General features: G+C 41.8%; 1 protein-coding gene across 11 annotated transcripts in view; it reads left to right on the forward strand.

Annotated features, from left to right (window-relative positions):
- ACACA (acetyl-CoA carboxylase alpha) overlaps nt 1-12,215 on the forward strand; it is a 219,909-nt gene that overhangs the window by 171,962 nt on the left and 35,732 nt on the right. For all 11 annotated transcript variants that reach the window (XM_087826242.1, XM_016210681.2, XM_016210686.2 and 8 more), the window contains 3 exons: nt 7,247-7,390; nt 7,956-8,076; nt 11,406-11,502. In XM_087826242.1, the coding sequence (XP_087682368.1) occupies nt 7,247-7,390; nt 7,956-8,076; nt 11,406-11,502 (362 nt within the window). The remainder of the gene's footprint in view (nt 1-7,246; nt 7,391-7,955; nt 8,077-11,405; nt 11,503-12,215) is intronic.

A 12,215-nucleotide genomic window follows, 5' to 3' on the forward strand; every position in this document is an offset into this window, starting at 1 on the left:
ACCACCCAATTGGTGCCACAAATTACACACCCAAAGGGTGGACTCAGCAGGCACCAGAGCCCCACTAAAACCAAACTTGCTCCGTGGGGTGAGCCCCAGCACAACATCTTGTTCACTGTAGTCATGGCCAGTCCTCACAGCCAATCAGTCGGAGTATCAGTCCCACCCACTGACGTTCCAACAGAAATCAAGGCTCACCTACAACAAGAGAGCACACACAACCCACATAAGTGACACCCATGGAGCACCCAACTCAGGTGACCAGGGAGACTGCACCACTGGGCTCCACAGGACACTTACTACCTATGGTCACCTTGCCAACATTAGGAGATGTAACAGTACTCATAGGGATACCAGAAGGAGAAGAGAGAGAGCAAGTACAGAGTTCTAAATAAGATGAACCCAAAGAGGCCCACACTAAGACACATTATAATTAAAATGCCAAAGGTTCAAGACAGAATCTTAAAAGCAACAAGAGAAAGGCAGTTAGTTACCTACAAGGGAACTGCCAGAAGACTGTTAGCTGATATCACAAAAGAAACTTTGTAGGCCAGGAGGGAGTGGCAAGAAATATTCAAAGTGATGAAAAGCAAGGACCTACAACCAAGATTAATCTCTGTCCTGCAAAGCTATCATTTAGAATCAGTGGACATATAGAGAGCTCCCCAGACAAAAAGCTAAAGGAGTTCATCACCACCAAACCAGTATTATATGAAATGTTGAAGGGTCTTCTTAAAGAAGATCCAAAATATGAATAAAGTGGCAATAAATACATATCTATCAACAATTGAATCTACAAAAAAATGAACAAGCAGAATAGAAGCATACTCGTAGATAGAGAACTTTTTGTTGGTTGCCAGATTGGAGAGGGGAGGGTGGGATGGAATCTCATGGTGGGGGCAGGAAGAGATTAACCAAAGAATTTATATGCATAACCCATGGACACAGACAATAATGGGATCAAGGCCTAGGGTTGGGGGGAGGGAGTAAGTGAGGGGGCAAAAGGGACATCTGTAATACTGTCAACAATAAAGATAAATTTAAAAAAATTAAAAATGTACATGGGAACATGCTTATCATTAGTCATTAGGAAAATGCAAATTTAAATCACAATTAGATACCACTACATTAAAATTTTTTAATTGACAATACTAAGTATCAATGAGGATGCAGAACAGCTGGAACTCTCATACATATTGGTGGGAATGCAGGATGGTACAACCACTTTGAAAAAGTTTGGCTTTTTTAAAAAAAACACAGTTATACACTTAACATTCAACCTAGCAGTCCTACTCCTAGGTGTTTGCCCAAGAGAAATGAAACAAAAACCTGTACATGAGTATCTGTAGCAGCTTTGTTCATAATCGCTAAAAACTGAAACCACCCAAAGGTCCACCAACAGGCAAACAGATGAACAAGTTCTGGTATTTCCATAAAATGGAATATTACTCTGTAGTAGAAAGGAACTACTGATGCCTACATCAGCATCAAATGAATCTCCGATGCATTGCGCTAACTGAAAGAAGCTACATTCAGAGGACTACATACTGTATGACTCCATTTTATATAACATTCTAGAAAAGGCAAGACTGTTAAGACAGCAGATTTGTGGTTATGTGTGAGAAGGGAATTCAGTGAAAGATGATGAGGGCACTTTTGGGGATGAAAACTTTTGATGTGCTGTGGTGGTGGCTATATGATTATATGTGTTTGTCAAAAGTCAGAATTGTACATCTAAAAAAGGATGATTTTCCTGTATGTAAATTGTACCTTAATAAACCAGACTTTTAAAGTTTTCCATATTTGGAAGTAACTTATTATCAGTATGCTCTAATGTGTACCGAAAAGGTCAGTTGATGGATCCCTGAGATGAATTATTTCTTTGGGCAGTCAGCATTTGCTCTGGAAACCTATGCCTTTTCTCATATATTTGACAGACTATCACATGGCTCTTTTCTACCACCATTACATTCAGAATGAGTTTCTGTTCCTCACCCAGCCTACCTTCAAATCCGCATCACCCTTCTGCCATCTGACTCACCCGTCTGTTCTCCCTGTACCTCAGTTAGCAGGTCTTCCAGTGTTGTTTTGGGCCTGTATCTGTCTCTTTTTGGCTAAATATCTTTTCCTACCACAGGTAGCACAGTCCCTTTACTATAATTTACCCATCAGCCAGCCTGATCACTTTATAACTTTGCTCCTTATAGAGAGATTTTTGGTCTTGCAGTGGATGGTCTTGAATCCATCTGTGGCTCAAGTCAGAGGCCTTCCCACCCTGTGCCAGCACTATGTCACTGTGTCCCTTGCCTGCCTCCAACCCTACCCTACCAGCTGCCAACCAGCACTCTAGTTTGCTAGTGACAATAGTGGCAATAAAGGGGAGGAGTAGAAGTTGTAACCCCGAGTCCTTGTATTAAGAGACTGTATCTTGGAACCCCCCAAATATTCTTGGTCACATAGGCCCTGGTCCTGTCTCCCTAGAGATTTAATTCCATTCACCCTTGGATATATTCCTGGAGAAACATTTACACAGTAATATGTGCTGCACCACTTAAAATTGTTAATTGGGGATTGAATTACTTGTCAGCTTTTAAAAATGTAGTCCTTTCAGGTCAGGGAGGAGGTTGTTAGCAGCATGAGTAGATGAGCTACTGCAGTTTTTTCTTCCCTGTCTCCTTGTCTCTCCCCCTCCCTTTTCCTCTCACTCATTCTTCCTCCTTTCTTTTGTCCGTTTTACCACTTTCTCCCTACTCCAGCATATTCTTCCTCATAGCTGTCTCTCTTTCTGCCTTAGCCAAACCTTTATCAATAACCTGGCAGATCCCAGAGTGACTTTAATATCAGGAATCGTAGATGTAGTCCAGTGATGACGATTGCTCAGGAAATTTACAAAACCCCTCCTCAAATCCTCTTGAGAATGGAACTATCCTAATGAGAAGGAAAATTGCAGCAAGGACCAGCTTGTGTAGCTCAGTTCTCAGGTGCAGGAAGAATTGTGCACTCCCTGCTTCTTTAAATAGAAGATTGCCCTGACCCACCTAGGGTTGTTTAATGGGGGAAGGATTGGATAAAAGGGGGAAAGCAGTGGCAGATTTAATTTTTTATTCCATTGATATGCATCATTATTTTTCACCTCTTGAGCACATGATTGCAAATATTTGCGTATGAGTCTGAGGGTCCCCAACGTAATGTGTATATCAGGACAAAAGTAATTTTTTAAAAATTAAGCTAAGTTGCATCTGTGAAACTTGGAAATCTCAGTGCCTGTGCTGACAAATATCCTGACAAGTAAATACTACACTCATTCAGTATTACATAGTGATTTCATTTGCACAAAACTTCACAATGCTCTGCCACTTCAGTCAAACGTCAGGGGCACTAGGGAAAGGAAGAACGTGTTTATCTCGATCTCCAAAAAGGGATTTAAGGGAGAGAGCAGGCGGTATATTAGACTGTTTTCATTGCCTGTCAGCTGTGGTAAACCTGAGCTGTTTGCAGTGTCTCTAGATAAGCAGCAAGAGCAGCAGAGGCCAGCCTTAGCATGTATGTCTGACTGCATTCATTTGTACTCGTTATGTATCTCAAAATTTCTAAAGGCTATGTAGCATCTTTGGTGGAGCCTTTAACAATTGTGTCTGTGCTAATCACTGGCTTTTATGCAGTGCCCTTAATTCTCAGGTCTGCCAGCCCCAATGAATGCAGTGCTGGATGGGGCTTAAGTTTATATTGAGAGTAGATGAAGATCCTCTTTCCTCTCATATTCAGCTCATCCAATTCTGTGAGTGTGGGCACGCTTCAGATGGTGCCTGTTTTTAATATTTTATGGTACTGCTTCTCCACTTAGACCTGGGGAGCAGCTAGGTGGGGCCTCAGGAGACACCTCTGTTTGAATGGCTCCCATGTTTAGATGGTTATTGATGCTTGTTGGGCAGATAAATTAAAAGTTTGTATCATGTTGTAGAAAAAATATGAGAGGAATAATTTGGGGAATGGAACATGGCAAGCAACTTGTCTAGAAATACGGACGAATGAAGCACACCTTTTTCATGAATTAGTATGGGGATGAGAGTGGTTTACCCCAAGTTTTTCTATAGAAGGTTGGTAGGGCAACCTATTGAGGAATAAAACAGTGGTTCTGTCTATGTGGGCTCCTTTCTTTGTCTCCCTAGATGCTGATCAGGTTTTGCGTAACTGTTCAGCATGATCATTTCAGAGTTAGGCAGAATGAGTTTTGTCCTAGCCCAGATTCTGCTTCTTCGGTTGGAGCTTTTGTTCTGAAGTATTCTAAAATCATTAAAACCACTTGAGTCAGCAACGACCCCTATAAATCCAGAGCTATTGTGTGCGCCCTCCTTCTACTGGTGTGTGCTCCAAACATACGGTCATTGAAGATGAACTGGAGGGTACTGCTCTCTCTTCACCGACTGTTAAGTAGCTATGATTGCTAGCGATTGTTTGTGGTTAGTGAAGCAGGTTTCATTTCTTTGTGTCCTTTCCCTTCCCACCCCCGACCTTCTAAGATAAGGCTGGTCAGAGAGAGCCGTTTAGATACTCTGATGGTCTATCCTATACTTTTTCTCTTTAATTCCCAAATTAAATTAATCTCCTCACATGACAAACATTTGTTTAGCCCAGAAATAATGTTCTTCGTTGGGGTAAGCCCTGGTTAGGTTTCTTTTCCGAATCCATGGGAGAAGAAATGTAGAAATACTGCTGCCTTTTCAGAACAAAGTGTCAGAACCTGAGTAGAGGGAAGACATGCAAAGTTATTAAATTCTTGCTCCTTCCAAGTTTGTCTCCCATTAGTTTGTAAGAATATGGGGTGGAGTGGGCACGTGGCAGAGCCTCTGGTAGTAGCCCAGTTCTGGATGCTCTCTTCCTCTTTGAAAGGAGGGGCAAGGACAACTGAGGAGGGTGTGTTTGATCAGCTAAACAGCTCTTGGTGTGCTTTGGTCCCTTTGCTGGTTCTTCATCGGTCCATTACTAATTTTGGAGATGTGAGATTCTAAGTGGCTGGAGATTACCAAGCACTAGAGACCGTTTCATAGGAAAGAAAATAGTGTTTCTCAGTAGAAAATGGTCCAGCTCTCTCTTTCAGGCAGCAAGTTCTTGGCTCCTGACATAGATTGTGACTATCAGATATTCAGGGTCAGCACAGTGTCTCCTTTTTATTTCTTTTCCCCCTTTTCAATTTTATTTTAATAATTAAAAATACTGCTGATCACACTGAATGACTTCTGGCAGAGAGGCAGTCTGTCCCAGAAGGACCAGTTGTGGGCCATCAGGTTTATGACGTCCATAAAACCGGAGCCAGATCAGAGCCTGGCCTCCCTGAGTGGCAGGGTTTCTGCTTCCACCAGGGTTCCCCACCAGTTCACTGCTTTGGATATTTGTTTTGGTTTGGGTGGGTTTTTTTCTTCTGTTTTATTTCCTGATACATGTGCGAGTGTGCATGTGTGCACACATTTAAAGATATAAATGAAACAGGTATGTAATGTCCTCTGCCTGTTAGAAAGACTAAAGCCATAAAAATAACAAACGGCGTGTATTTGCTAGAATGTCAAAGTTATGAGTTTATTTTGTAATGATGTGCTCCTGCCTTCATGAGGTAAACTGGCCGTGGCGGAGGTGTTATTAGTAATATGGACTCAGTGGAGCAGAAAGCTGAGTGACCGAGAGATCAGTGTATCAGTCAGAGAGAGGGCAAATGGAAAGAGACAGCAGGAGAATGAGAAAAGAGCCGCAGTGCCCGGGCGGAGATTAGAGACAGGCCGAGAGGAGGCTGGGAGCCCAGTGGTCAGATACTGCCTCCCTGGTCCCTGGGGCTCCTTCAGAGGAGCTGCCGGCATGTTGCTCAGCTCAGGGCTGCCTGCTAAGGCTTGTTCTCAGCACTTCCTTATCAAGGAGAGCAGTAATCGGAGAGCCATTTCCCTTTCCCCATGCTTTTCAGAAGAGTCTCTTCTGCCCTTCCTGGCTGAAGTTAAACGGAACCAAGGCCAGCCAGGTCACACTGGGTGATTACTTTGGTCGCCAACTTCCTCAGCCTTTGGAGGGTCTTCATGTAGGGGCTGACCCAGCATGCAGGGGGACCTCTCAGAGCTCCTAACAAGAAGGGGAACAATGGGAATATATGAGTAGAACTTGCTGGTCTCTCATTTATTAGGTTCTCCCCAGAGAGTGGAAATGAGTAAAGTTAGTGGGGAAGAAATGTTGTGTTGCAGTTATTTTCTAAAGGAGGAGGGAGAGGGAAGAGAAAAGGTAAAATGCTGTAAGCGCTCCGCAACTGTTTAGCGCTCTCCAGGGCTACCCTAGATGACTGGCAATTACTACACACTCAGCAGTTTGCGACCGTCAGTGATCAGGCTGCCCGGCTTCCATCTGCTGGGTCAGAAAACCTCCCTCCCTGAAAGAAATTACTAACCAGTCTTCAAGAGAAAAAGAAACCCTACAATTTCCAAGTTCAAGAAGATTTTTTTCTTCCTTTTTCCTTCTTTAAAGAAAACTTTGTGATCTCCAGTTGCAGGTGCCCTTCCACTTCACAAGGATTAAACTCCAGGGATCCCCGGGGATTGAGGCCCTGACTTCCCTGAAACCTTGGGAGGGAAGGACAGAGGGGGAGAGGCCGGCTTAGGTATAAATCACTGCTCTGCACCCAGCACACAAAGGACTATAGACTCGAGGGTTTATGTCTGTATCATGAGATGTTTCAGGATTTTGCCAGCCTTAGGACTTGTGTGTGGGGACCAGCTTTAAAAATCAAATACAAGGGGAAAAGTAATCCTTTAAAAAAAAAAGAAGACGAACCCAACCTCACAGCACTTCTTTAACTGAGACTTGTGACTAAAGATTTTCAAAAGTCAAGCACATTACCTCTTTTGTGTATATGCACAGTAACTCTACCAGGCCTGCAGATGATGGGATAGCCACTGTCTCAGGGTCCAGCCTCACCCACTGCTATGGTTTCTACTCAGAGTCCAAGTATGCTGTGCATATCTTTGACAGCCAGGAGAGAGAGAGGGAGAGGCTCGCTAGTTTTTAAATTGCAGCAGTATATGTGATTGTTTAAAAGCCTTTTTTGTTTTCTAAGTTTTCTTTTTAGAACAGAGGTCTAGACAGTCCCTTCAGACAAGTTGCAGAAGCTGGAATCTCTGTCCTGTGGAGAAAAGAACCCATTTTAGTGGGAATTAAAAGGTAGACTTTGCCTTTATTTATGTCAAGTCCCATGTCTTTCCTTTTGTTTCTCTAGGTCCTCGGGCGGGAAGTATATACCTCCAATAACCAGCTCGGTGGCATCCAGATCATGCACAACAATGGGGTGACCCACAGCACCGTTTGTGATGACTTTGAGGGGGTGTTCACTGTCCTGCACTGGCTGTCATACATGCCTAAGGTGAGCCCTGCGACCCAGCACTGACGGAGTTGCAGAACCTGGCCTTTCCACTGCAGCTGCTGCCTCATAGTGCAGGAATCATTTATGAAATATTCCTCTGAAAGCTGTTGATTTTTTTTTTTTTCTTAGAGCCATCTTTTGCTTTCTGCCTTTAAAATGCCTTCAGATTTCATTGGTTAGGCCCCTTTCTGATGTTTTCTAGCTACAGGAGTTTTCATGGCCTATCTGGGCTCAGATCCCAGCATATTAAAGCTTTCTCTTCATTGTGGGTCTTCTCCTTTGTAATAGCCATCCCTCCCTCTGGGAAGCTTCCCAGAAAGCCTGGGCACACTAAAGTCAAGAGTCAGAAGGCACCACTTTGGGCCAGGCTCCTACATGAGACTTGAGACCTGTGCATGTATCTCAGGGTCTGGCACGTAATTGAAATGCTTCTAGCTGATGATTGGGGCTCATGGGTGTAACTCCGTTTGTGGGCCCTGCTGTCTTTGTAATGATTGTTGCCGAGTTGAAGTATAAGACTGTTGTTTACTGATTGCTTGCTCTTTCCCTCCCAATTTCCTTTCAGAGTGTAAACAGTTCAGTTCCTATCCTGAACTCCAAAGATCCTATAGATAGAATCATCGAGTTTGTCCCCACAAAGACCCCATATGATCCTCGATGGATGCTAGCAGGCCGTCCTCACCCAAGTATGTATATGTTTAAGGATTCTGTGGTACCTTGGCCCTCCAGCTTTCAGTTTTTGTTTTATTTTTTTCAATCACAAACCAATTTCTGAACAGTAGCATGTAACAAAGAAAACAGCTACTAAGTACCTGGAAGTGAGAAAAATCTGAAAAATGTATTCCGAAGAAAAAGGTGGACAATTCTTCAAGACCAAATGAAAAATAATGAGATGGGATTTACAAATCAGTCATTGAGTCATGAGCAGTATAGTTACTAATACATTTCTTCTGTTTATTCTGCTATTAAAGCACTTATTACGTAATAGGTTCAAAGACTTTAAAACAGTTAAATATAAGCCATAGAGTCACAGAACTACAGGACCAAAATCTTTGACCATTTAGTTTCTATAAACAGATTAATCGGATCAGTTTTAGAAAAAGTCTTTGAGCCCAGCCGGGTGTGGCTCAGCGGTTGAGCATCGACCTAGTATCCAGGAGATCACAGTTTGATTCCCAGTCAGGGCACATGCCTGGGTTGCGGGTTCGATCCCTAGTCGGGGGCGTGCAGGAGGCAGCCGATCAATGACAACTCTCTCATCATGGATGTTTCTTTCTCTCTCTCCCTCTCCCTTCCTCTCTCTGAAATCAATAAAGATATATTTTTTAAAAAAAAGAAAGAAAAGGTCTTTGAGACCTCTCAGCATAGAGTGTGACACCTTCTCAGCGAGCTGCTGTTGAGCACCCACCCTGTGTAAGCCCTTCTTTTCTTACAATATTGGTAATAGTTTTGGCACTTGCTTTAGTTGTTAATGTAGGATCATTTATTCATGAGGAGACTGTCCAGAACTTTTAATTTTACAAATATATAGAACAAAACAAGCTCTTCCTCCATGTTTATGTAATATATCCCTCTGTCTTGGGGCTGATTTTTATCTAACTTTAAAAACAAAAACAAAAGTAGCTCCATATAAAGCAAATGTGCATTTTCATTTGTTGGTCCATTTGGCTGTTTTCACAAACCATACTTACTAGGAAGCCCCAAATCCCCCTGCTCCATTTTGAATTGATTTTTTCAGGTTGCTCGAGAAAGTGTTTGTTCTTTTTTGCATGTTTATTGTAACTGTTGCAAAGAAAGGCTATATCTTAAAGAAGAATGGAATGCAGGAGATAATTAAATTTGAGTCATTGTGATTTTGTTGAAAGAGAAAGAGGTCTTCATAAGGAAGACTTAATAAACCTTTGTGGGCACCCACTCTAAGCCAGGAAGGACGATAAAGCATTTATCTTATTTGGGCTTGCTACCTCTCAGAGATACAAAGAGATCATCGTTTTAGAAGCTCAGAGAAGTTAAATGATTTGTGCAAGGTCACACAGCTATTACTTAGGAGCTAGGCTTAATCTGAAGCCTAATTATAGATAGTGTAGAAAAATAACCAGAGGAAGGTTGATTTTAGTTTAAATTTTTACCTGTTGTCTTCAGTGCCTTTTCTTATTTATCTTAATAAAACTAAATAGTTTTTCTTACATAGCCAGGAAAATCACCATAGTAATCTCCTCCCTACCTCTCATTTTTATACCATTTTTATGGTAAGAACTATGAGCCTGAGATAAAATCCAGAACTTTTCAGGGAAAATTCAGAACAAGATTCAGTGAGTGCTCTCCTAGGAACTGCGGGATCCATGTTAGCTGGTTTCTAAGTTCTTTGTTTGATCTGAACATGACCTGCTCTTTGAGGGCAGTGAGGCGCCCCCTACAATAGCCATAGCCCCCAGTCGACATAGAAGGCAGGAAGGTTTTTAAAGAAAATATTTCCATTTTGAAATGAATTTTGTAATTCTAAATCATTGTCATTGAAGTATGAATCATAAAATAATCCAAGCAGATGAAGTTAAAATGACAGTATCCTGATGCATTCAGAAATTTGGTTTAGAACCTTCATCAAAAATTGAGTTCTCTTTCATGGGGCAAACAGGTGTGTGTTTGTGTGTGTATGGGCATTATCGTGGCCATTGTTAATGAGATCTACAGAATAAAATGGAATTTGTGATAAACTAAGTTTTCTGGTTTTTGGATAATATTTTTTCATCAACTCCCTAGTAATTCATCCTGCTGTCTATGTGCAGCTAACGCTTGCTCCCAAATCGAGTGACTTCAGATTTTAATTTAGTGGAAACGTTAAAGAAAGCAGATGATTCCCTGTGATAAGTTAAAGCAGATATCTTCTAGGTGAAAAGTTAAAGTCATTTATTAGAGAAGATAGTGCTGTGATATTCTTCAAACTGACGCCCAACACGAGACCAGAATCTAAAAGATCAGCTTTGGGCTCACGATAGAGAGATAATTTTGAAATGGATGATCACATTTTACACTGGGGCCATAGAGGCAAGGAATGTAGAACACAGTAATTACAAGTTTAGTCTTGATAAAACACTCTCCATCCTGTTTAAGTCAGCAGAGGTTAGCTTGCTCGGATCTCTACTTTTAATTGGTTTTGGACTTGGGTTTTTAAGGGGCGGAGGGCCATGCTCAAATGAGAAGAATCACTGAGAAACCAAGAGCTGAGAGGGCACGCTAGGAAACAGTTATTTGCAGAAGCTTTTATGGAGCCCTGGTTAAACATGGATACCTGTGGAACAAAAGGTTTTTTTCTTAAACTAAGATGTTGAGAGTTACGTGTGTTGCCAGTGAAGGAAATTTTATGTGCAAGGGAGGTTAATGACATTAAGTATGTGCATCTTAACCATTGTTTTCACTGTCTGTCAGTATGTGGGTATGGCCCTTTCTTGTGGAGAGACTATTCTTTGTCAGCTATAAATGAAGTATAAGTATATCTTGTTGCTTTTCTATCAGAAAAGCTGAGTCCCTTTTCTTTTTCCCAAATTTGGATCCTCATCTGAGCATTAATACTTATCATTTGGTGGTCTTTAGCTTTCCATTAAAAGAAAATCAGTGGAATCAAACAAAATTGTAAGCTAAATTTTAAAATAGAAACAGACATTTTGAAAACATCTTTAATGACTTGGCTGTCTTTTGACAAATGTTTGTGGTGTTTTGAAAAAAGCCAAGTTATTTATTTAAAAGCAGTGCAAACTCTCTGCTAGCCGAGCCCCATCGTTTAACAATAAATGATGCTTTTGCTGATAAATGAGTCTTTTTATGCAGCCTAGCAAATGAACTAGGAGATGATGTCTGAAGGCAAATGAACATTTAGCTGCCTAATGCTTCCATCTATTACATGGTTAAAAACACAACAAACTCCCCAAAATAGTCCCCCAAACCCAGCTGGCAAATTAAACTTGCCAGTTCCCGTGCATTTGAAGTGGGCTGACTTCTCTTTCTTTTCCTTCTATAGCCCAGAAAGGTCAGTGGTTGAGTGGCTTTTTTGACTATGGGTCTTTCTCAGAAATCATGCAACCTTGGGCACAGACTGTGGTGGTTGGCAGAGCCAGGTAAGAGCTCGTTTGTTCTGGAAGCTCCTTTTCCTCCCAACTAAAAAGAAGAAGGGGCCTCAGTCGATGTGGCTCAGTGGTTAGAGCATCCATCTGAGCACTGGAGGGTTGTGGGTTTGATTCCAGTCAAGGGCACCTACCTGGGTTGCAGGTTCAATCCCCACCCTCAGTCAAGGCACTTGTGGGAGGTAACCAATAGATGTGTCTCTCTCACATGGATGTTTTTCTCTCTCTCTCTCCCCCTTCCCCCCTTCCTTCCACTCTCTCTAATAATCAGTGGTAAAAATATCCTCACTCCTTGGGTGAGGATTAAAAAATTTTAAAAAACAAGGAAGGAAAGGCCTATGACTATATAGGTTCTGACCAGTAATGCTCTCTTTGTCTAAAGTTCCTAAGAATACTGGATTATGGTCATTCCTGAGGCAGCATAACTGGAGGGCTGGTTCCCAGTGTGTCTCTCCAATGATGCATTTAATCTAAAATCTGGTTTTGACAATATTTCCTTTTTATAATACTGAAAGAAAAGCTGTTTGGGGGTGTAAATAGCCACAGCCCACCAACAGCACCCCTCTTCCCAAAGACCATTTTCTTTCAGAAGTAGGTGGTAAGTGACTCAGTTTCATCTACTTCTCTATGTAACTTGAAAGAAGTTCCTTCTTGGCATCAGGATTATTTAAGTAATAAGGGCACTATACTGGTTTGTCGGCAGATTT

Source organism: Miniopterus natalensis, chromosome 17 (assembly GCF_054644295.1).
Source record: "Miniopterus natalensis isolate mMinNat1 chromosome 17, mMinNat1.hap1, whole genome shotgun sequence".
Taxonomy (NCBI): Eukaryota; Metazoa; Chordata; class Mammalia; order Chiroptera; family Miniopteridae; genus Miniopterus; species Miniopterus natalensis.